This window comes from Lolium rigidum, chromosome 5 (genome assembly GCF_022539505.1).
Source record: "Lolium rigidum isolate FL_2022 chromosome 5, APGP_CSIRO_Lrig_0.1, whole genome shotgun sequence".
NCBI lineage: Eukaryota > Viridiplantae > Streptophyta > Magnoliopsida > Poales > Poaceae > Lolium > Lolium rigidum.
The window spans coordinates 237,585,466-237,605,436 of NC_061512.1; the positions used below are offsets into that span (position 1 = coordinate 237,585,466).

General features: G+C 49.3%; 3 protein-coding genes across 3 annotated transcripts; all 3 read right to left on the minus strand.

Annotated features, from left to right (window-relative positions):
- Positions 1–6,198: 6,198 nt before the first annotated feature.
- Positions 6,199–8,179, minus strand: LOC124657292. Its single transcript, XM_047195866.1, has 2 exons — positions 7,386–8,179; positions 6,199–7,299 (listed from the first exon to the last, which is right to left on the minus strand). Exons 1-2 carry the CDS (start codon positions 8,177–8,179, stop codon positions 6,636–6,638), a joined length of 1,458 nt encoding a protein of 485 aa, XP_047051822.1. The 3' UTR covers positions 6,199–6,635.
- A 1,615-nt stretch (positions 8,180–9,794) lies between these two features.
- On the minus strand, positions 9,795–11,958 carry LOC124655364 (peroxidase 55-like). The gene is made up of 3 exons (XM_047194272.1): positions 11,645–11,958; positions 10,751–10,942; positions 9,795–10,671 (listed from the first exon to the last, which is right to left on the minus strand). Exons 1-3 carry the CDS (start codon positions 11,861–11,863, stop codon positions 10,102–10,104), a joined length of 981 nt encoding a protein of 326 aa, XP_047050228.1. The 5' UTR covers positions 11,864–11,958; the 3' UTR covers positions 9,795–10,101.
- Positions 11,959–12,597: 639 nt separating this feature from the next.
- On the minus strand, positions 12,598–15,474 carry LOC124654416 (transmembrane emp24 domain-containing protein p24beta2-like). The gene is made up of 5 exons (XM_047193420.1): positions 15,367–15,474; positions 14,165–14,381; positions 13,757–13,943; positions 13,569–13,676; positions 12,598–12,950 (listed from the first exon to the last, which is right to left on the minus strand). Exons 2-5 carry the CDS (start codon positions 14,375–14,377, stop codon positions 12,817–12,819), a joined length of 642 nt encoding a protein of 213 aa, XP_047049376.1. The 5' UTR covers positions 14,378–14,381; positions 15,367–15,474; the 3' UTR covers positions 12,598–12,816.
- Positions 15,475–19,971: the final 4,497 nt, after the last annotated feature.

Consider the following 19,971-nt stretch of genomic DNA (forward strand, 5'->3'; position numbering starts at 1 on the left):
ACGATGTTGCCAAAGGGACAAGGGAGAGCCGCCATGAACTGAGCTTTGTAGGCGGAGCTAGCTGAATAGCACCCGTTAGGAGTTAAAGTCCATGCATGAAATGGAGTCCTCAGTACCGGGAGAAAGAACAACGTTTGCGGTGAGATCCCAAAGGCGGACATACTTCTCCATGTGTTCTACTGTGAAAACTTCGGTCGCAATGTCGGCCACCCACTTTTGATCTTGAAGGGCGTCACGGACCGTCCGGTTCTTCCTTTTTGACGCTTTGAAGATCAGGGGGGCAATGTCCTTAGGGGGTACCATTAAGCCGGGAAGAGGACCGAGAAGAGGCCTTTTCGCCGTCACCGATGGAGACCCTGGTTGCCGCGTTGAAAAGGTCCCGGTCAGAGGCATCGTTCGGCGTTTCTGAACCAACCCAAGGTTTATCCGGCGCCGTCCATTCGTACCAGAGCCATCGAAGTCTCAGGGCACGACAAAATTTTTCCAGGTCCAGGATCCCGAGGCCACCAAGCTCTTTTGGCCGACAGACTTTTTGCCAGTTGATCTTGCATTTCCCCCCACTAACCGCCTCCTTACAAGCCCAAAGCATACCACGGCTGATCTTCGCAAAAGCCTTCAGGATGCCCTTGTCTGCTTTTAGGGCCGTCAGCAGAAAGATAGGCATAGAGGAAAGCACTGATTTAACAAGGGCGGTGCAGCCAGCTACGTTGAGGAACCTTCCTTTCCAAGGGTTAAGACGCGCCACCGCTTTATCGATGTAAGGTTGAAGATCTGCCCGCTTGAGCCGTCCAAGTGAGAGAGGCAGTCCAAGATATTTTATGGGGAAGGGAGCCATCGCAGCTGGGAAGTTATTTAAGAGATCCTGCAGATTTATGTTGTCACATTGAATAGGGGCGATGGAACTTTTCATCACATTAGTCACCAGCCCCGTGATTTCTCCAAACTGTTGAAGAATATTGGCGAGCCCCGACAGATCGTGAGCTGTAGGGGTCAAGAAGATAGCCGCATCATCTGCGTAGAGAGAGACCCTGGGACCCTCTAAACCGCCCGACATAGCATGAAGAAGCCCCAAGTTTGTAGCCTCCTCCAGAACCTTTTGTAGCGGGTCAATGGCGATGTCGAAAAGGAGTGGAGAGAGGGGGTCGCCTTGCCTGAGACCGCGACCATGTCTGATATTCTTTCCTGGGATTCCATTAAGGAGGAACCGAGAGGAGGCCGTAGAAAGGAGTGTCGTTAGGAGAGCCCTCCATCTCTGGGGGAAACCGATGCGCTATAGAAGATCCAACAAGTAATCCCATCGAACGGAATCGAAGGCCTTTGCGATGTCTAGCTTGATGAGGAGAGCTGGTGTTTTGCTTGCGATGAAGTTTGCGAGCCGTGTTTCTGACGTACATGAAGTTGTCATGTATAGTTCTGGACTTGATGAAGGCACTTTGACTCCGAGACACGATCTCATTCATCTTAGGACTGAGCCTGCGTGCCATGGCTTTGGCAATAATCTTCGGAATCCCGTGGATGAGGCTAATAGGTCGAAAGTCAGTAATAGCTTCGGCGCCATCCTTCTTCGGCAACAAAACCATATTGGCGGTATTTAAGAGATGGAAGTTCTGCACTGAAAGTTCGGAGAAGGCGTTTATGACCCCCATGAGGTCTTCCTTAATAATATCCCAGCAGGAACGAAAAGAAGGCCATAGAGAAGCCATCAGGTCCGGGAGCTTTGTCGAGAGGTAAATCCTCAATGGCTTCTTTGATCTCCAACTCCGAGAAAGGAAGGCCGAGGTCATCCAAGGGGTGTGTCGTGGGGTTTAAAGCCTCCCAGTTGAAGTCTAGGCGGCGAGAAGGGGGCGCCCCAAAGTGCGGGAGAAGTGCTCAAAGATGAGCTTGTCTTTTTCGTCATGAGTAGCGGCCCAACCATCGTTGTGCTTGAGTCTTATGATGTGATTCTTACGCTTCCTCGCATTGACCCGAAGGTGGAAAAACTTAGTGTTTGCGTCCCCTTCGCGAAGATATTGGATTCTGGAGGCTTGCCGTTTGCGGGATCGTTCTAGGGCTGCAAGGCCTTTAACCCTCTTTTTGAGGTCAGCGCGAAGACCTCTCTCCTCCGGGGACAAGGCTCGTGATTCTTGGGCAATGTCTAGTTGCATGATGACATCTAAGGCCATAAGAAGTTGAAGCTTGCAATCAGAGAAGAGATTTACTCCACGATTTCAGACCAAGCGCCGTAGTTTTGAGCTTGTGATTAATCCTGTGGACCGGCTGAGTGTGAGAAGAAGGCGCCGACCAAGCACGTTGGACTGTTTCCTTGAAGCCCGGCATTTTGGTCCAGAAAGACTCAAAACGGAAGAGGGGAGGCTTTCGTGGTCCGCTTTGGTTGGAGAGGAGAAGTGGGCAATGATCCGAGAGGGAAGAAGACAAGGCGTGGAGCACATGATTCTCGAACTCTAAATCCCAACTGGCGTTGCAGAAGGCCCGGTCCAACCGCACCAGGGTTGGAGACTCTCTTTCATTGCTCCAAGTGTATTTTCTGTTCTGAAGCTTCAACTCCTTAAGTTGGCATGTCACTAGGGCTCTTCTGAACAGCCCCATAAATCGGAAATTAAGATTATCATTGCTCTTGTCTTCTGCTTGATAAATAAGGTTGAAGTCACCGATGATGAGCCACTTGGAGTCGTCAGTTGGCTTGGCAGCAATAGCTTCATTAAGGAAATCTTCTTTCGCGGTGTTATCCGTAGGACCATAGACAGTGGTAAGTTTGAAGGAAGTTCCGCAGGAGCGAATAACGACATTTGCCGAAATCAAGTGCGTGCCAAGGTGAATATTGGAGACTTCGACGTGATCATCGTTCCAGAGAAGGAGGATGCCTCCCCGGGTTCCTATAGCAGGGCGGTGCGTGAAGGATCGGAGTCTGATGTAGTCGAGCTTGGTTTCTTGGATGCAAGCAATGTGACATAAAGTATCAGCTAGGAAAGCATGAACAGTGTCTTTTCTGCCTTGATCGTTCAACCCTCTAGTATTCCAGTCCGCAATAGTTAAGTTTGGGCCCAGCATGATGACGCTTAACAAAGAAGAAAGACGATGGACAAGCCCAGAGTTCACAAAGCTGGAAAACGTCCACGCAAAAACGAATGGCAGAAACGAGATGTAACGATCCAACCCTTAGGCGGTCAGGTCCTGTGTCGCAGCCTCGCTGCCCCCTGGGCCTCCCATAGCAATGAGCGCTTCATCGGCTTCCGTGATGCTGCGGATGTTGAGCTTGAAAAGCTTTGCGAGGGCGTCGATCGTCGTGTTCGGGAGTTGGGTTTTGTACTTCTCCACATACTCCTTCCTAGCTTGCAGAAGAGGAACTCCTTCCCTAGCAACACCCATCTTTGTATTGAGCACTTGTATCGCCTTGTCCATCGCGTGCATCTTGGGCTTGTTGACGAAGCGAGCGCTGCGCCTGGCTTCGGAAGTTGGCTGCCTCTTGTTGGGAGAGGCTTGTGGCGGTGCCGGCACGGGGCAGGGAAGAAGAGGCGCCGCCGGGCGGACAAAGAGGTCGGCGACACAGGTCAGGGAGGTCCCCTTGAGCTCTAACTCGCTGTTTGCAGCCTGGTGCGTGGCCCGCTCGATTTCAGCGATATCCTCCCATGTCTCAGGCACCTCCTCCGGCGCAGAGAAGGAGAGTTGCGCAGTTGCATGCGGGGTAACCTCCATCTGCAGTTCCATTGGCGAAGGGGTCGAGGCCGGGATGGCATCTTCTTCTCCCCAAGAACTTAGAGGCGCGGCATCAACAGCCGCGTTGGGAGGAGGTGATGCAAGGCGCGATGAGCCTTCCTCGAAACCTGCAGGGACATCTTTGATCGCCAGCGTCCAGTCCCTGCAAGTCACGGCGGAGGTCGTAGGCGAGGCAGCAACAGCAGAATTACGAGCCACCGTCGAGCAGATAGTCTTCCAGGGTTGTACCGAGGCATCAACACCTTCTTCGTGCCTGTCGACCGGCACCCAGCGCTTGGAGACGTGGCGGCGTTGCCCCCCGTAACGGCTGGAGGGGCGACCAGGGGTGCGGCCGGAGCCCCGGGCACCGCGGCGTTCCTCAGCCAAAGAAGAGATCTTGGTGCGCAAGGAGTGGGAGGAAGCACGCCTTCGCTGATCACGACGTGACTCACGGTGGTCATCTTCGTCATCTTCATCCCGGCGGTGCCTCTTGCGTATGTCGCGGTCATCACATCGAGAGCTGTGGCGTGATCGATGGCCTTTTCCTTCCTCCGCTGCAGATCGTGAACGGTGGCGGTTCGAACCCCTCGAAGGTGAGCGTCGGGGGCGGCTGCGTTCTTCATCGCGTGGGCGGGAATGGCCCCGAGTTTCACGATCCTTGCGACGAGAGTGGACCTCCAGAGCGTGGCGATCATCTTGTTCATCGCGTCGAGCAAAGGCAGGTCCCAGCTCGCCCAACGCCGGGATGGGGGCCGGCATGATGGAGCCGGCGCCAGCATTGACCGGCATGCCGTTGACCGTGCCGAGGTGACACCGAGGGGGGGAGTGAGTAGCCGGCCTGAAATCGGTGATGGGCTCTCCGCCATCCAACTCAGGGGCGCCGGTGAAATCTTCAACACGATCGATATGGAGCAGGATGCGAAAAGAGATCCCTCTCTTCCATTGGTCGGGTCGGTCTTCGTCGATACGCACCCTTGAAGAGAGTCCGCCGGCGCCCTTGTTCACAAAGGTGCACCACAGAACTTTTGGGATGCGGTGTGGTGCCACCGTCCACACCCACAAGCCGAAGGAGGAGGTATCCTCCATTGTAGAGAAACCATCATCAAAGCGCTGCACCGCGCACTTTCGCCCGACAAGCTGATCAACGACTTCCGGCCGCCAAGCAAAGGGAGGGAGTCCGTCGACGACGATATGAGCGCGGAAGAGCAGGTCGGCATTGTATGCGCTGGAAACGGCGCGCCATGGCCGAAAATGGACGTCGAGGCCGTCAAGCTTGAAGTTGCACCGATCTGTGCGCATCACCTCGTTGCGCAGCTCGGCGGAGGAGAACTTGATGAGGTACTGCTCCGGGAAGTGGGAGCTCACCAGCAGCTCCGACGAACGAAGGCGAAATTTGCGGCGGAAGACGTCCTCCACGTCGGTGCGGTCCGTGCCCGACGGAGCAGCGAGCACCCATGCCACGATGGCGGTGTCTTCCCAGTCAAGACGCTCCCTGTCAAGGTCGTAGGAGGTCGCGATGTAGCAGGAGTCCTCCTCGTCTCGCGTGGAGGGGTGACCGAGGAAAGCCATGGGCGCCGGCGGAGGGTTGGGCATGCACAGTCCCCGCGAGGATCTTGGTGGCGAAGCTGGCGGTGAGCGTCTCCTAACGCGGGGTCGAGGACAGGTTGCAACCAGGTGCTTTGTGGAACTACATCGGAAGCACAGACGAGATGGTCCTCTTGTATGGAGAGGAGGCGAGGCGGCGCTGGAGGTGGAGCGTCCGCGTCCACACTCATCAAGGAGGGCCGCGGCTCTTCGTGTCTCCCGCCGCTTGCGCCGTGACATAACGACAGACCATCCGTCTTCCGTCGGCTCGGCATCCGGGCCCTGGCGTGCCGGAAAAAACGGGGCAGATGAAGCGTTCTGGAGGCGCCTGCAGGGGTGATCCGTGGCGTCCGTCGTAGATGTCGGAGGAATGACGAACCGGACGGACTTCCGCGTGCCATGCGGAGCCGGTGTAGTTCGTGAAGGAGCGCTCCGAAGGATACCCGTTAGAGTCGACGAAGCCGATGAAGAGACCGACGGAGTCGAGGAAGAAGAGGCCGAGCATCCCGCACGTCGCCAAGCGACCAGAGATGCGTTGATGGACTCGCTCTCCTCCAAGGCAGGCTCGTCCAGGGAGGGGCGTCCGCAGATCACGCTCCGCAGGCGAGGAGCAACAGCAGCGAGCACCGGAGCGGCAGGAGCTCGAGGACGCGCCGTCGCCCTAGCCCTTGGATCTGCAGATGACTGTGCCGATGAAGAGTCGTCGCCGAGCCGTGTTGGCCTGAAGTTCGGCGGAAGGGAGGCCGGAGGTGGTGGGAGGTGGTGGTTGAAAGGTGGATTGGAGCTGGGAGGCGCGGCCCTGCCGGAGAAGCGCGGCGGCGGCAGGCCGCGGTGGGCACGCGCGTCGCAGGAGCGCCTAACGGTCATCTCGCTTTCTTAAATGTTATCTCTATGTTCTTGTAAAGTTACCAAGGAATCTTAAACTGGTGAAAACAACTTCCTGTCAAAGAGTTGGCTGCAACAGAACAAAAGCAAAGCTTGAGCTTAAAGATATGTTCACAGTTTTTCATTTAGCTAGTCTGCAGATATTTTACTTGCAATAGAATTCTCGTATTATCAGCATTTCATCACGTACTCTAGAAGGTCTGGCCCAGAATATCTCAATCTTTTGCCACCTTGAGAATTATCATCCTATATTGACAGATCCATCTGCAACACAGCATATGGTTACAGTAAAGTACTGAATTTGAAGTACAGACTGTAACAAAAGAAAGCCACAGGATCAAAGGCAGAGATTCTGGTGCCCAAATACAAAAATATAGAATCCAGATAGCTCAAACATCTTGTGCAAGAGATTTCTTATATTGCTCAAGTAGATGGTAAATAATATAGAATCCTATGTGAGATGAATTTCTAGACTATTTGTTTACAGGGAACTCTTGAATCCAGCATGGCGTGTATGCAAAAGATTTGATCCTCTCCCTTTCATTAATTAGCGCTTTGAAATGTATATAATCCTTTGGGTATATATTTCCTAATTTTTCAATCTTCGAGCCATTCAAATGATATGCCAATCCTGTCCGGACTGATGCACTCAAGAAGACAATCTCTTTATATGGGTGAAACCCAAGTACCTCAATATCTTCAGGATCTAAATTATCATAATGCTCTTCATCCAAGTAACATTCTCCAACCATATCCAAGTCTTCATCATTGTCAGAGTTCCATTCAAATGTATTCTCAATTGTTGCTTTCTTGTGGTCTTCTGGAGAACTAGATGAAAGGAACAGGTTGTAGTTAATATCTTCTAAGACCCATTGAACTCGTTGATAAAACCGATGAGGCGCTAGCTTCAGGTCTTTGTCATGCTTCAAACTCCACTCCATCCGGCCACACGATTCATTAAGGATCCACACTCGAAGCCAGCACTTCATCCGATGCCAACCCTTATCCAGCTCCACAAAGTACAACCCCCTTTTTGATCTTGCAATCTGAACATATGGATAGTAATCATCTCTGGTATCATTTTCTATATCCACTGGTGGTTTAATTACGCTGTACGTATTATTTGACACTGATATCCTGCAGAATCATGCAAGAACCCCTTTCTTAAGCAGAAATCGGTAAGACAAAAGTGAAATCAGATACAAAGCGAAGTAAGTAGGTACCTCATAACAAAATTAGCTCTGAAGTGCACGTAAAGTGTTCCTCGCAAGTAGACGGCATTGAAGCGCCCGTGACTACTCACTTGCATCTCACCATAGATCCCTGCAGCATCCCCTTCTCTGACGAAATTCTTCTCCTCCCAACATCCCGACTTTGATGAGAACACATACATCTTGCATAGGGACGGTGCCCATTCAGAGGGGTCTACCTTGTCTCCGGGACGATTCTTACCCAAAGTGGGGATCATAAACACCTCGTAGTAGGGCGATAACACTGGATCATAGACTAGATGCTCACGGTACAGCACGCTCCCGGTACCGTGCTCCGACGGGCACGTCGGCAGAGCATTCCACCATCGCGTAGCAGGGTTAACCACGCGGTGATTGCTAAGCAAGAGGAGGCCGTTGCAGTGATCCCGGATGTTGTAGTCGCGCCAATCATGGCAGTCGGCATCCCAGATATGGCCGCATTGGGGGCTGGTGGACGGCAGGAAGCTGAGGCTGCCGCTGACCGCACGGGGCGAGGGGCGGGCGAGGAATTCCGGGAGCTTGTGGTCGTCGAAGTGGATGAAGAGGCCGGCGAGGGCGAGCGGGAGCAGGTCGGCGCGCAGGAGGCGGCGGCCGTCGACGGCGTCGCGCCAGGCCCTGCAGACGCAGCGGGACGCGGCGAGCCAGCGCGGCGGGACGCGGCGGAGGACGTTGGCGAGCACGTCGTCCGGCAGGCGCGCCGGCTGCGGGTCGGTGGCTGCCGCGTCCCCGTCGGCTGAGTCAGCGGGCTTCACCTCGTCGCCGGCCATCTGCCTCGCCCTGATAGTGCGATCCGGGAGATCTTTGATGTCGAAATCCCAGGGAGGCGGCCGCGGTGTCTAATTGGATCTAGAGCTCGCTGGTTTTCAGGCAAAATGCTTCAAGATGGCGACGGTGACAGCAGGACAAGAGCACAGTTTCTTAGGACGTGTCGCCGGTGATGCGGCATCGGCAGCTGACTGGGGCTCGGAGGACGCCGCCGTGACGATAGGGAGTAGAAGCAGTAGCGCGGCTGGTTCACCGGTGAAGGCAAGAGGATGCGGCCGCGGTGGCTTGGGTAGCTTCAGTCTTCAGAGTTGAGACGATCGAAATTTCCCTCTTCTTCCTCTATACTTTTTCTTTGACCATGTGTATTATGTATTTGTTAGAATGTCTAAAGGCATCATTGTTATATTTCATCATTTGTAAATTTTGTAAGTCTCTTGTTAACTTCCGTAGCAACGCACGAGTATTTATGCTAGTAAAAGAAGTTTGATTCGATCTAGTAAATAGAACTTTATCACCTCATTATCCGCATTGATAGTAAAAATCTCACTTCTCATGAAGTTTATTTTCGGGCGAAGCATAAACTCAAACATGCATTTTCAGAGTTATGTGACACACAAAGGACATCTTTAGATTCATGGCATTCTTAAGGTTATGTGACTGTTAAAGGATCGTGTCATCGGGATATTGTAACATGGCAACACCATTGTCAACCAGGTCAGGAGCCAAACCACAAAACAAACCATTTTATTGTGCTTGCAGAACTATTTTAGTCAAGGATTCACTCACCATATTGAACAAAAAAGGTGTCATTGGGTCCCTTGCCTCACTTCTTAGCACTCTGAAAAAAAAGGCCACACTCAGGTGGAGAAGAAGGTGAGTCTTTTTCTCGTTCGAGAGACCTTTGTGGTAGCATATATCTCTTCAACGTGACATACCTTGCTTCGTGTGAGGGAACGCATGAATACATCTTCGTCTCCACCTGAGTTTAGTTTCTTGTGATAGACATCATGCTTGATATACTTATATCTTGCTACATTTGTGTTACATATATCTTTTGCCTATCTTATTTAGCTTAAATTATTGTTGTTGCACTTAGTTTAGCCTAGCATATTTAGATTTTTGTGCTTGTACAATAAACGTTAGTTTAAATCCTTATTTCTACAAGCTAAATCCGTAATTATTTTTGATAAGCCTATTCACCCCCTCTCCTTCTAGTCGACATCCCGTACTTTGAGGGTTCCATTATGAAAATTATAGAAAAAGTTCATCACATCATATTTCACCACCTCCTAACGATGTTGTAGTAGTATCCTACCTTTCCACATCTACTTTCATATTCTTGAAATAAACACGATACGAATACAAATGTAGATTGTATGTTACTCGAATATGATATGGACGCGGACTAGATATTTTCTCAATCCAAAACAGATACAAATATAAAAGGATACAAATATGCTGAGTAATGGAGTCGTGTCTTATTATGAGTCAATTATAGGATGATAGAGATATAAATATATTTATACAACACAATAGTTTAATGTTGACCAATTTGGTGTTTTTTTCAGATTGGTTAACTGGCATATTTGGCTAGAATTATTAACATAATTTTATTTGAAACGATTTGTATATCCACATTTGTTTCAAAATTGAGCACCACATTTGTTTTGTAAAAAGAATTAGCACATCCATTTCCATTGTTTTTCATACTACCACATCCATTTTCGACTTTTCGAATACGAATGCCAGATAATTTAAACTATCCACTACTAAATCATTTGAATTATCCACTATGATGCCTGGTTTCACCCGGCGGGAAGGAGTATGGGATGTGCTGGGGAGGAGGTGGCGTGTCCATGAACACCTTTGGCGTTTTCTTGGGAAGAAAATGTCTACATTTCGATCACAAGTGTACTTGTTACTGCTAGTTGAAGGCGGTGCAGTCTCGTCTGATCTCCCCGCCCCGGCCGCTCTTCACCCCAGCTCTCCCGAGCTTGACCATGGCCTCCTTGAACGCCTCGAAGAAAAGCGTCTGGTTCCCGGCGAACCCCTCCACTGCGGGCCGCGACGCGGCGCCGTCGTGCAGCGCCTGATCGGAGGCGAACAGCCCGAGGCCGCCGGCGAGGTTGGCATAGTAGGTGTTGTCGAAGACGGTGGGCGTGACGGGGTCCATGTCGACGGCGATGGTCGGTCCGACGTCGCGCGGGCACGCTGCCATCAGCTGCCGCGCGTACGACGCCCTGTAGTACGACGGGCCCGCCGCCGCGCTGGAGCGGTAGAGCCGGCCGGCGAAGCGCGTGCAGTGGGAGAAGCCGACGGTGTGCGCGCCCGAGAGCGCGACCATGTCGTCCACGGTGAGGTTGTTGTCGGCGAACATGGCGGCGATGGTGTCGGGCTGCATGTCCGGCCCCGGCAGCTTGCCGGCGACGTCGGTTGCCTTGGAGACGAGCCCGTCCAGCCGGCCGAGCTCCACGGTCCAGCGCGGGCCGGACGACTGCCCCATTGCGGTACAGACATTATTGTCAGGACAGAGCTGCGAAACATGGCAAGATTAAGACGGAGGGTATATATACCATGGTGACGACGTCCCTGGCGGCGAGGGCGAGGACGTCGGCGCAGGAGACCACGCCGGGGCAGGCCTTCTCGACCGCAGCCTTGGCGCGCACGACGGTGTCGAAGCCGTCGCCGGCGAGGGACTGGTTGTCCGGCGCGTCCTTCTCGGCGTCGTTGGTGACGGACGCGATCATCACCGACGCGTCGCAGCCCTGGCCCGGTAGACAACAGCATCATTCTCAGTTTCAGTCGAGCTGACAATATCAAATTAACAACAACGGCACGAGCAGTAAAAGGGATCTTTCTTTCTCAGGTGAAAGTGAAACCGAGGGAATGCATGGTGACGTGGACCGGAAACGGCAACGTGGCGCCTGATCTGCCAGCAGGGACTTCCGACAAATCTGGTCTGAATACTTTGAATTTCCATCAAGCCCAGTTGACAGAGAGGTCGTGCGATCACATGGCAGAAGCGACGGGCCCGTGATCGGGAGCCCATCGAGCTTCGTCCACTGGCAGCAATAATCTGCCACAGTACCTCTACCTAACCTCTCACACTAGTGGAGCAGTGTACTAGTGTAATGGTAAAATTAGGCTTAAATGGAATCAATCGATTCCTGGCAGATTAATGGGATCATCAGTACAGATGGAGACAACGAGACATGGACAAGCTGCTCGTGCTACTGAGCTGGAAAAAAGAAGAGAAAAGCAGCAGCTGCAATTTGCAATGTTTTGCAGCACTCCAAATGCATCTAGCCATAGCATCTATGGCCGGAAATTTGGAGAAATCCTCTTTACTCTTGATCGATTTGAAGTTCCAAGCTCTTACAGCAACGAAATCGTGGAAGCTTTTCAAGAAAATCTGAATTCAGAAGAACCAGCAATGGCGTGGATGGTTCGATCTCACCGGCACTCACCTGGACGAAGCAGTCGTGGAAGAAGAGCCGGAGCGTGGCCGGGACGGTGACGAAGGTCTCCTTCACCTTCCTGGCCACCGCCGCCCGCACGATGGACTCCACGCGGGGGCACGTCGACCGGTAGTAGCCCGGCGACAGCTTCGCCTCGCCGGACACCACCGCCATGGCCGCCACCAGCGCTACGGTGAGCAGGCAGCCGCCTCTCCTCCATCGCTCCATGGTATCGGAAGCTGCTACCTCTGGGTCTGTGGTGCTTGCGTGTGCTCGTGCTGGAATTTTGTTTGCTGTGGAGAGAAGGCAGCTACTGCCTCACTGGTCACTACAGTGACTGAAAGGGATAGGAATAGGATTGCCAAGTGACAGGGAAAACAGGCCTACATATACAGTTTTTCTTGCTTTTTTCTTCTAGAACTATTGTTATACAGATGATGATCCAATTATAGATGATGGAGGTCAGTCTTGTTTACATATTAATGCAAGACAAGATCGCTCTCCCGATAGTACCATGCACGCCGACTACACACTGAATACTTCTTTTTTTAACAAATACACACTGAATACTTGAGTTAACTTTCGGTTATTCGCTTTGGTAAAAACAGTTGGAACCCATGCACCACAAAATGGTTATTAACTTCTGAAAAAACTCAGCTATGAATCACAACGCTGGATCTAGTTCATGGTAATGGCACTGATAAAAGATTCCTGGAACGATGTTAGTGGGACAGCCATGCCAACTTGCCAATCATATTTGGACTTTTCAAATACCACTGCCAGTGTTCCTTTCTATGCCTATCAGTTTGAGAGGTTGTGGTACCCCAAAACCCAATCAAATCTTGGAGAGGATGCACATGGGTTCCAACTGTTACACCTCCTTGGATTTGGCACCATCTAATCTCTTGTAAATCCACACAATCAGATCGAGGAATCATACCAGAATCAAAGATGCTTTTAGATAACTCAAACTACATGATCTCTCATCATAGGAAACTCGGGATGACAATTAATATCATACAAGGCACGTCAATGCTGCACCGTACTGGATTACAAAATTCTTGAAGAAAAACGCAAGGATATGGGAACAGATTTAGCAAATCTTGTTAACCATACAATGTAGTGATGAAATCCAGCTGGGTTGGTGGGTATAAGGATGGCTACAAGCCTACAAGCAGAAGTTAGACCCTGGATGCACCCAGCTTGCGCTCAAATAGGCGACGCAGCAAGTAGACCTGTGCAACACTGGCTCCAATAAGGGCAGCTGATTCAAGGAGTGCCTTGTGAACTGCCCTCTTGCTCATGTTCTCGTTTACTGCATCACAGCACAGAGCAACAGAAGATTTAGATGGTAATGTCAAATATGCACCAGAAGATTAATTGCTGAGAAGACATGATAAATAAAAATTCTGGCATCACATCAGAAATGAGTTTGACATCAGGGGAAAAAAAGCACTGGACAAACTCTCCTAAAACATATTTTCTAGAATGCGCCCTGAGAAAAGTCCTAGGTCTTACTGGCTAGCACATGAGGTGGTGAGCTAGCCAGTCTGGGATCGAGCCTCACTCCTACCTATGGAAATCTGGTCCCTAGTTCCTCCAAGGAACAGCCCAATCCTAAAACATGATAAAATTCTAAAATGACAGCAGAAATGAGTAGGATGGTGAAAGGACAATACTAAAACATGATGCTTACACAAAGCATAGCTTGGCCTGCATTCTCAAGATCCTAAATAGTGGAGCACGCACCTCCTAGCAATGTGCAATACTATTTTCCATTAAGCAACAAGAAAATCACGCATTGGTCAATGGTTACAAGTTGCAACATAGAGGTGTTTTTCAGATGAGAGAAAGAGGACAAGAAGAAAGCATTATGATATTACAATTCACTAGCACTTAAATTATAAGAGATAATGTGAGAGGAGGAACTTACATATTGCTTGGCGGTCTGTTTGGGCCTCCAGCCAGTGCTGTTCAAACTGAATGTTGTAGAGAGCTTCATCCAGCTTAGCAATTTGTTCAAACAAAGGACTAAAATGCTCTGTAATTTGTCAAGACAAATGAATCAGGGGCATGTTGCTTGTTAGATGAGTTCAAGAAAACAGTAAAAAGGCTATTTACCATCTTTGGCATGCTGGTCGAAATATGAAAAATGACCAACATGCACATCAAAGTCCACAGTTTCATGGTAAGGGGACTTATTAGTGAAGCAGAAACGGTGGACGCCTCTCTTCTGGACTATGAATTCGAACTTATCACTAGTCTTGTCACGAGAATCATGGAGTTGATTGCCATTAGGGTCCTTAACCTGCAATAAATTATGACCAAATCAGCTTTGCAGTGTGAAAGTTAAGAAATAGTTTGGTAAACAAGTAGTTAACTTAACTATACAAAAAAAAAGCCAATTATTGGTTCTTGCCAATAATGCAAACACCAATTTCAGCATAGTACAGTAAATTGGTGTAGTTTGCACATGGAGAAGAAGTGGACCTATATAAAAATGAAAGGAAAAGAGAAAGAAGACCATACCACAAGATCGACACCTTCCGCGGAATAATGCCAGGGTGTTTCCGACTTGATCACAACGAATGAAACATGAACAGTGTCCCCTTCATAATCAACATTGTGGGAGAAGCACTCTTCCCTATCCATCACAAAGCGAATAGCCAAGGCATGGCGCAGGAAAGGCACAAGACACAGAACCACGAAACAACCAAGTCTCAAACTCCTCCCGTCCATCATCTGACTGGCATAAACACAAAAGTGATGGAAGAGTTAGACCCTGTCCAACTACGGCTGGAGTATTATCAGGTGACAGCAATGCAACATGATGCCATTCAAGACAGTTGGTCTAACGCTTCTGAGTTCGAAACTCTTACAGTCAAGGCCACAGACTAGCATCTGCTTCTCAAATTGACATGTGGACATGACTTCAAATCCATATGAACGCGTGACTACAGTTGGTACACTAGTTGAGTAGACATTGTCACATTGTGGTATCACAGAAATGCCTCAACACAACATATCATCAAAAAAATTGCCTCATTACACATGACTACTGTATCGCTGTATCCGCCCATCCCTAATCGTGAACAGATTAACTAGTAATTGATGAGAATGGAGCCCAGCCCCTAGTAAGGGAGGTGCAAAGGGGAAAAAATAAAAGTCACAGACCCCAGAAAGTTAAGGAATGAACTATTATATCAGCTTCAGATGATTGCTGCAACACAAGATAGATGTAGAACAAATCGTAAGACTGATATACGAATTCACCCGTGGGGTGGTGCTCTGGCTCTCCAACAAACTGACCCAAGCTCCAAATAAATACACGGAACCTAGGGTAAGAGTGAAAATCCGCTCCAAAACTAGGGCACAAGCGCAATGGCCATAACTACAAACCCAGGATTCCCGCTAGATCTAGACGGCGCTCCCAGAAATAAATCAGCGGGTAGCGCGTATTCTCCCTCTCCACTGATCCGCGGAGCCAAATGAGAAGCCAATACACAAAAGGCGCAGCGTGATTCCAGCGGAAACACTCATGATAAAGAACCACAGAACAGAACACGGGATGGCCCGAGAAATCCCACGAATCTAGCTAGAGGGTGGGCGATTTTCATCACTGAAATAAAACTCTGATTCGAGTTGTCCCGCGAGGCTGATTGATTGACTAATTCACATATAGAATAGCAAAATCAATAGCGCCACAGATGCGATGGATGGGTGGAGCTCACCTTGTGCACTGTTCCGGGGAACCTCGTCTTGTTCGTCGTCAGATCGGCGGTGAGCCGGGGAGGAGTCCGCCTGAGTGAAGAGGAGAGCGCAGGGGAGAACGAGAGGGTTGTTTCGCCTTTTCGTTGGGTTTGCGTGACTTTGTTTCCTCTGGGCATTATTTGGGCCTCTGAAGCTGCGATGTACCCACTTCAACGAAGGCCCGGCCCATCTACGAGCGTGGGCTAGACCAAAACAATAGTTGTGACTGGATCTGCTTGTAATCTTTTTTTTTTCAGAATTTTTTAGGATTTGAAAATGGTTTTCAATTTTTAAAGAAATAAAGGGTTTCATTGAGCCCGGGCTCCGGTAGCACTTTCCGTAAATAAAACATGAGGCATTCTCTCAAAAAAAGCTACGAGGCTCAATAATATCAATAACCCAATCAAACGAGTTTCTTTTGAGAAACGAAAACTAGCTATCACGTTGCGAGTCTTTACTGAACTCGTCGTAAACTGGAGGAAATATTTGACCATTAAAAAGTAGATAAAGAATCATGCCATAAAGTGAAAGAAAATCTTACTCCCAAGCGGTTTTGGTGAAGTTGACATTGTGATTAGGAGACTAATAATGCAATCTACAAGTCTATACTGGGCTATTAGTTACATGTGATTATGGGTGGGTGTTCGGTCATGACGGATAATTCGACCTTTGTATTTTGGTCTATTTTAAATTCGACGGTCTAAAAATGAAGATCAAAATATACTTGTTATTTTTACTACCCGACAGATTCGGGTAACCGATAATTCGGATGCGGGTTCGGTTATGACCATATAGTGTGCTCGATATTATCAGCAGAAAACTTCGACAATATTTAGTAAAAAAGGGCAGCATTTTAATTGTACTTTGACTTTTTTAAATGCATATATTGTTTTTAATTGGCGAAAATAAGCGTTTCACCAATAACAAATAAAAATAAATCCTCGTTATAGATGCTTGATCAACATACAACAATGCCACAATTCACGCATCACATAATTCTGGAGTTTGGGGCGATCATGCATATAGTTCGGTCAGTTCGGCCATTAGAAACTAATGACCAAATTGGCCAATATAAATTTGGTCTGAAAAAAATTTCTACCCAATTTTTTATCGGTCTTTTTGGTCTCGCTCTATTTAGGTTTTATCTCGATCTTTTCGGTTTCGGTTTTTGGTTATCAGTTTTTATGCCCACCCCTACATATGATACAATATAAACATATAAGGATACCCCACCACGCAAAAGTATAAAAGAGGTGGCAATATTATATTTCATGTACTTTACCTTTGCTTGAGCCATAGGCATGCTGCACTATTAAGAGGGGTACTCCACTTGGATAAAAGAGAATAATCAAGAAATAAATTCTATAATTAGAGAGCCAAAGTTTTCTTGAAATTTGGCGACTTGTTATTTCTCCAAATCCCAGATTCGACCTGAAAAATCTGACTAGAATTCTGAATGGCTAGATATTTCCAGTTAGAGTCTTGTTGTAATCTAGACCAGCCCAGTAACTTATCAGTTGGCACGAATTCCATCCTGAAAAATTTCAGCTCACTCAAAATCCTAGCCCAGAAAGTCTGGATGAAATTTATAAGGCCACAAACCATGCATAACGGCTAGGTTTTGGGACACCTATATATTCCCTGCTTTCATGAAGGAATAAATTGATTCCTTTCTTTCTCTCTCCACCATTGTATCACTCCACAAGCTTAGAGATATCCAAATCTCGCCACTCAAACTCAAATCCTTTGAGAGAAAGAAATATGAGATCCTAATCTACAATCCTAGAAAATCAGAAAGTGATTCCCCTTGAGCTCACACTCATATTAGTTACTCTCTTAGGTTTGTGAGAAACCCTAGTCGTGTTTGGTGTAGGATTGGAATTCTCGGCTCGACTCGCTAAAGCTCGGTCAACAATCAAGTTAGCTGGACTCGACTTGTTTAACAATCGAGTCCAGATTTGATACTCGGCTCGACTCACCAAGCTTGCTAGTAACTCACGAGTATCTCATTTAAAACTGCCAAATGGAACATGTAAAACATACAATGCATTTTTCCTGAATATTAGGGTACGAAATGATGCATAACAATCATTAGTATGGTACCAAAATAATATAAACCACAACAATCAATAGATCATGAGATAAGATTGGCACGGTGTGCGCTGGAGCTGTGATGGACTCGACACGAGTGATGCCAACTTAGAGGTGGGACCATGCCGCCTCTTCTTCTCCACTACCTTTGACTCCAGGCCGGGCTGCCTCTCCATGGAGTGGCGGTCGAGACAAGACGAAATGGACATCTAGGGGGGGTCGGGGACGGCCGGACGGGGGGTGCCATGGTGGGTGGGAGGGCGCCGCCTCCTCTCCTCACTTCCTCTATTCGAAAGTTTGTGAGTACCGGAGGGGAGGTGTCGTGGTGGTGAACACGGCAGATGCCTAGGTAGGCTTAAGTTGGGGCCGATGGACTCCGGAGGATCCGGGGAGGGGTGATGGGGTGAAGATCGCACACGCAAGAATCACACTAACACAACGATGTACCCAGGTTCAGGGCTCTCGTGAGGAGGTAAAAACCCTACATACTGCATGTATGACTATATATGAGCTGTATATTAGAGCTACAATGATGCTCCTTGAGTTGTGTCTCTAATGGCGGCAACTATGAACTGAAAAACTATCTAGAGGAAGAAGAGAGGTGAGCATATCAGGGAGTTGGGGGAGAATCAGGCCTCCAGGGCCGTCGTGGGAGCTTCCCCCGGTGCCCCTTATATAGGGAGCCTAGGGGACATGGTGTCCCTACGTACACTGTACACGACATTGTTTATGATTTGACTACTGGGGTCTTGTCACACTGTTCACGTGTCATGATGGCTACTATTGCCATGCCATGAGCATGGTCTTGGCACGTCTTGTCTATCCTTGGTCTAGTCTTTATTTGCTTGTATATACATCTCCTCATCATCGATCTTATCCTCTCGTACTTGGGTTGATGAAAGATATGCCGGTCTGAGCAAGGGGCGTCCCAGGACCGGCATAGGGGGAGTATGTTGAGGGGGAGCTGCCTGGAGGAGTACTGGGTCGGGGGAGAGTGTCGGAGCAGCCTGGCGTTGGAACATCGTACGAGCTGGCCTGGGGTCGATTGAAGTAATCCGGGAGCGAGAGAGGCCTAGCAGGGGGATGCCGATGCAGCGGCAGACAGAACCGGAGCGGAGGTGGGCTGGGGCGAAGCGGTTGCGGCACGGGATTGGTGAAGCCGGAGCGGAGCGGAGGTGGGCCGGGGCGAAGCGGTTGCGGCACATGATTGGTGAAGCCGAAGCGGAGCGGAGGTGGGCCGAGATCAGTGAAGCCGGAGCAGAGCTGAGGTGGGCCAGGATCGGTGAAGCCGGTTGGGGCTAAGCCGGTTGCTGGGCAGGCGAAGCCGGTCCGGGATGGGCGAACTCGGAGCAGGCCGGATGAAGCCGTTCGCGGCCCAAGCCGGGTGAAGCCGGGATGGAGGAGATACGTCGAGGGTAGGCCGCCCGGGGAAGATTTGGCCCGCTCGGAATTTTTTACTTTGGGCTTATGTTGGAAGGGGCTCAACCGCTCAAGGTCGGATTTTCAGCCTGAAGCTTGGACAGGTTGGAGCTCAGCTGGGCCGAGTTTACACTAAGTCGTCCCAGTTTACTGTTTTCTTTCTTTCTCTTATTTCTTCTTCATAGAACGACTTGTGTACTCTATTCTGAATTCGTTTAATCACCAAGTTTGGTCTACCCGAGGTTATCTTCCCGATAGGAGAGGATTAGGGGAATCGCTTAGCTTTAGGGAGTTAGGGCTAGATTAATTTGTTGGCCAGATTATACAACATAAGGTTCATTTTTACCGAGCTAAACGAGCTACTCGTGAGTTCGGTGAACTCATCTCGTTTAGCTTGAACATGTTTAGCGTTAAAATTTGAAACTTGTCTCAGTTCATTATACACCGAGTTCGAGTCGCGGCAAGTCACGTTACGTGTTACTCATTTTGCTCGCGAGTTTCAAGTTTTAACTCCAAGCCTAGTTTGCTTGCTGGAATCTTCCAAGTTGTGGATTTCCGCTCTAAATTTTTGTGAGGGTTTGGATGTAGCCCCAAGACCTACCACAAAGTAATTGAACTCCTACTTAATGTTGCAGGCTAGAGGAGAATAAGGTGATTGTACATGACGTTGGTGTTAGAGTTGTATTTAGCCTCTAGCTGTACGTATTGTATGAGTCGTATTGTACACGGATTGTAACCTGATCATGCAGATATAAAGTGACATCGTGAGGGCTTAGACCCCACGAAACCCCAATTATATTCTCAAACTTTACCAGAGCCAACCCTAGCTAACCCTAGCCGCCGCGAGAACCCCACCCGCCGTCGCTAGATCGATCTCCCGCCGCCGCTAGCTCGTCCTAGTCTGCGGTGATGTCTGGTCCCCTCCAGCTCTCTGGAACCTTGGGAGCCATGGTTTCGTCTTCCTCTTCCTCAGTCTCGACCGGCGTGATCAGCACAACGATCCCGGTCCGACTCGACGGCAACAACTTCACCCTATGGAGAGGCCTAGAGCTGCCCAATCTGGCAGGCGCAAACCT

Coding starts and splice junctions, on each gene's coding strand:
- LOC124654416 (XM_047193420.1), bottom strand. CDS start 14,377: ATGATGGACGGGAGGAGTTTGAGACTTGGTTGTTTCGTGGTTCTGTGT. Junction 13,944..14,164: donor CGGAAGGTGTCGATCTTGTG/GTATGGTCTTCT, acceptor AATTTATTGCAG/GTTAAGGACCCTAATGGCAA. Junction 13,677..13,756: donor CGACCAGCATGCCAAAGATG/GTAAATAGCCTT, acceptor GACAAATTACAG/AGCATTTTAGTCCTTTGTTT.
- LOC124655364 (XM_047194272.1), bottom strand. CDS start 11,863: ATGGAGCGATGGAGGAGAGGCGGCTGCCTGCTCACCGTAGCGCTGGTG. Junction 10,943..11,644: donor TCCACGACTGCTTCGTCCAG/GTGAGTGCCGGT, acceptor CTACCGGGCCAG/GGCTGCGACGCGTCGGTGAT. Junction 10,672..10,750: donor CCAGGGACGTCGTCACCATG/GTATATATACCC, acceptor GCAATGGGGCAG/TCGTCCGGCCCGCGCTGGAC.
- LOC124657292 (XM_047195866.1), bottom strand. CDS start 8,179: ATGGCCGGCGACGAGGTGAAGCCCGCTGACTCAGCCGACGGGGACGCG. Junction 7,300..7,385: donor AGAGCTAATTTTGTTATGAG/GTACCTACTTAC, acceptor ATGATTCTGCAG/GATATCAGTGTCAAATAATA.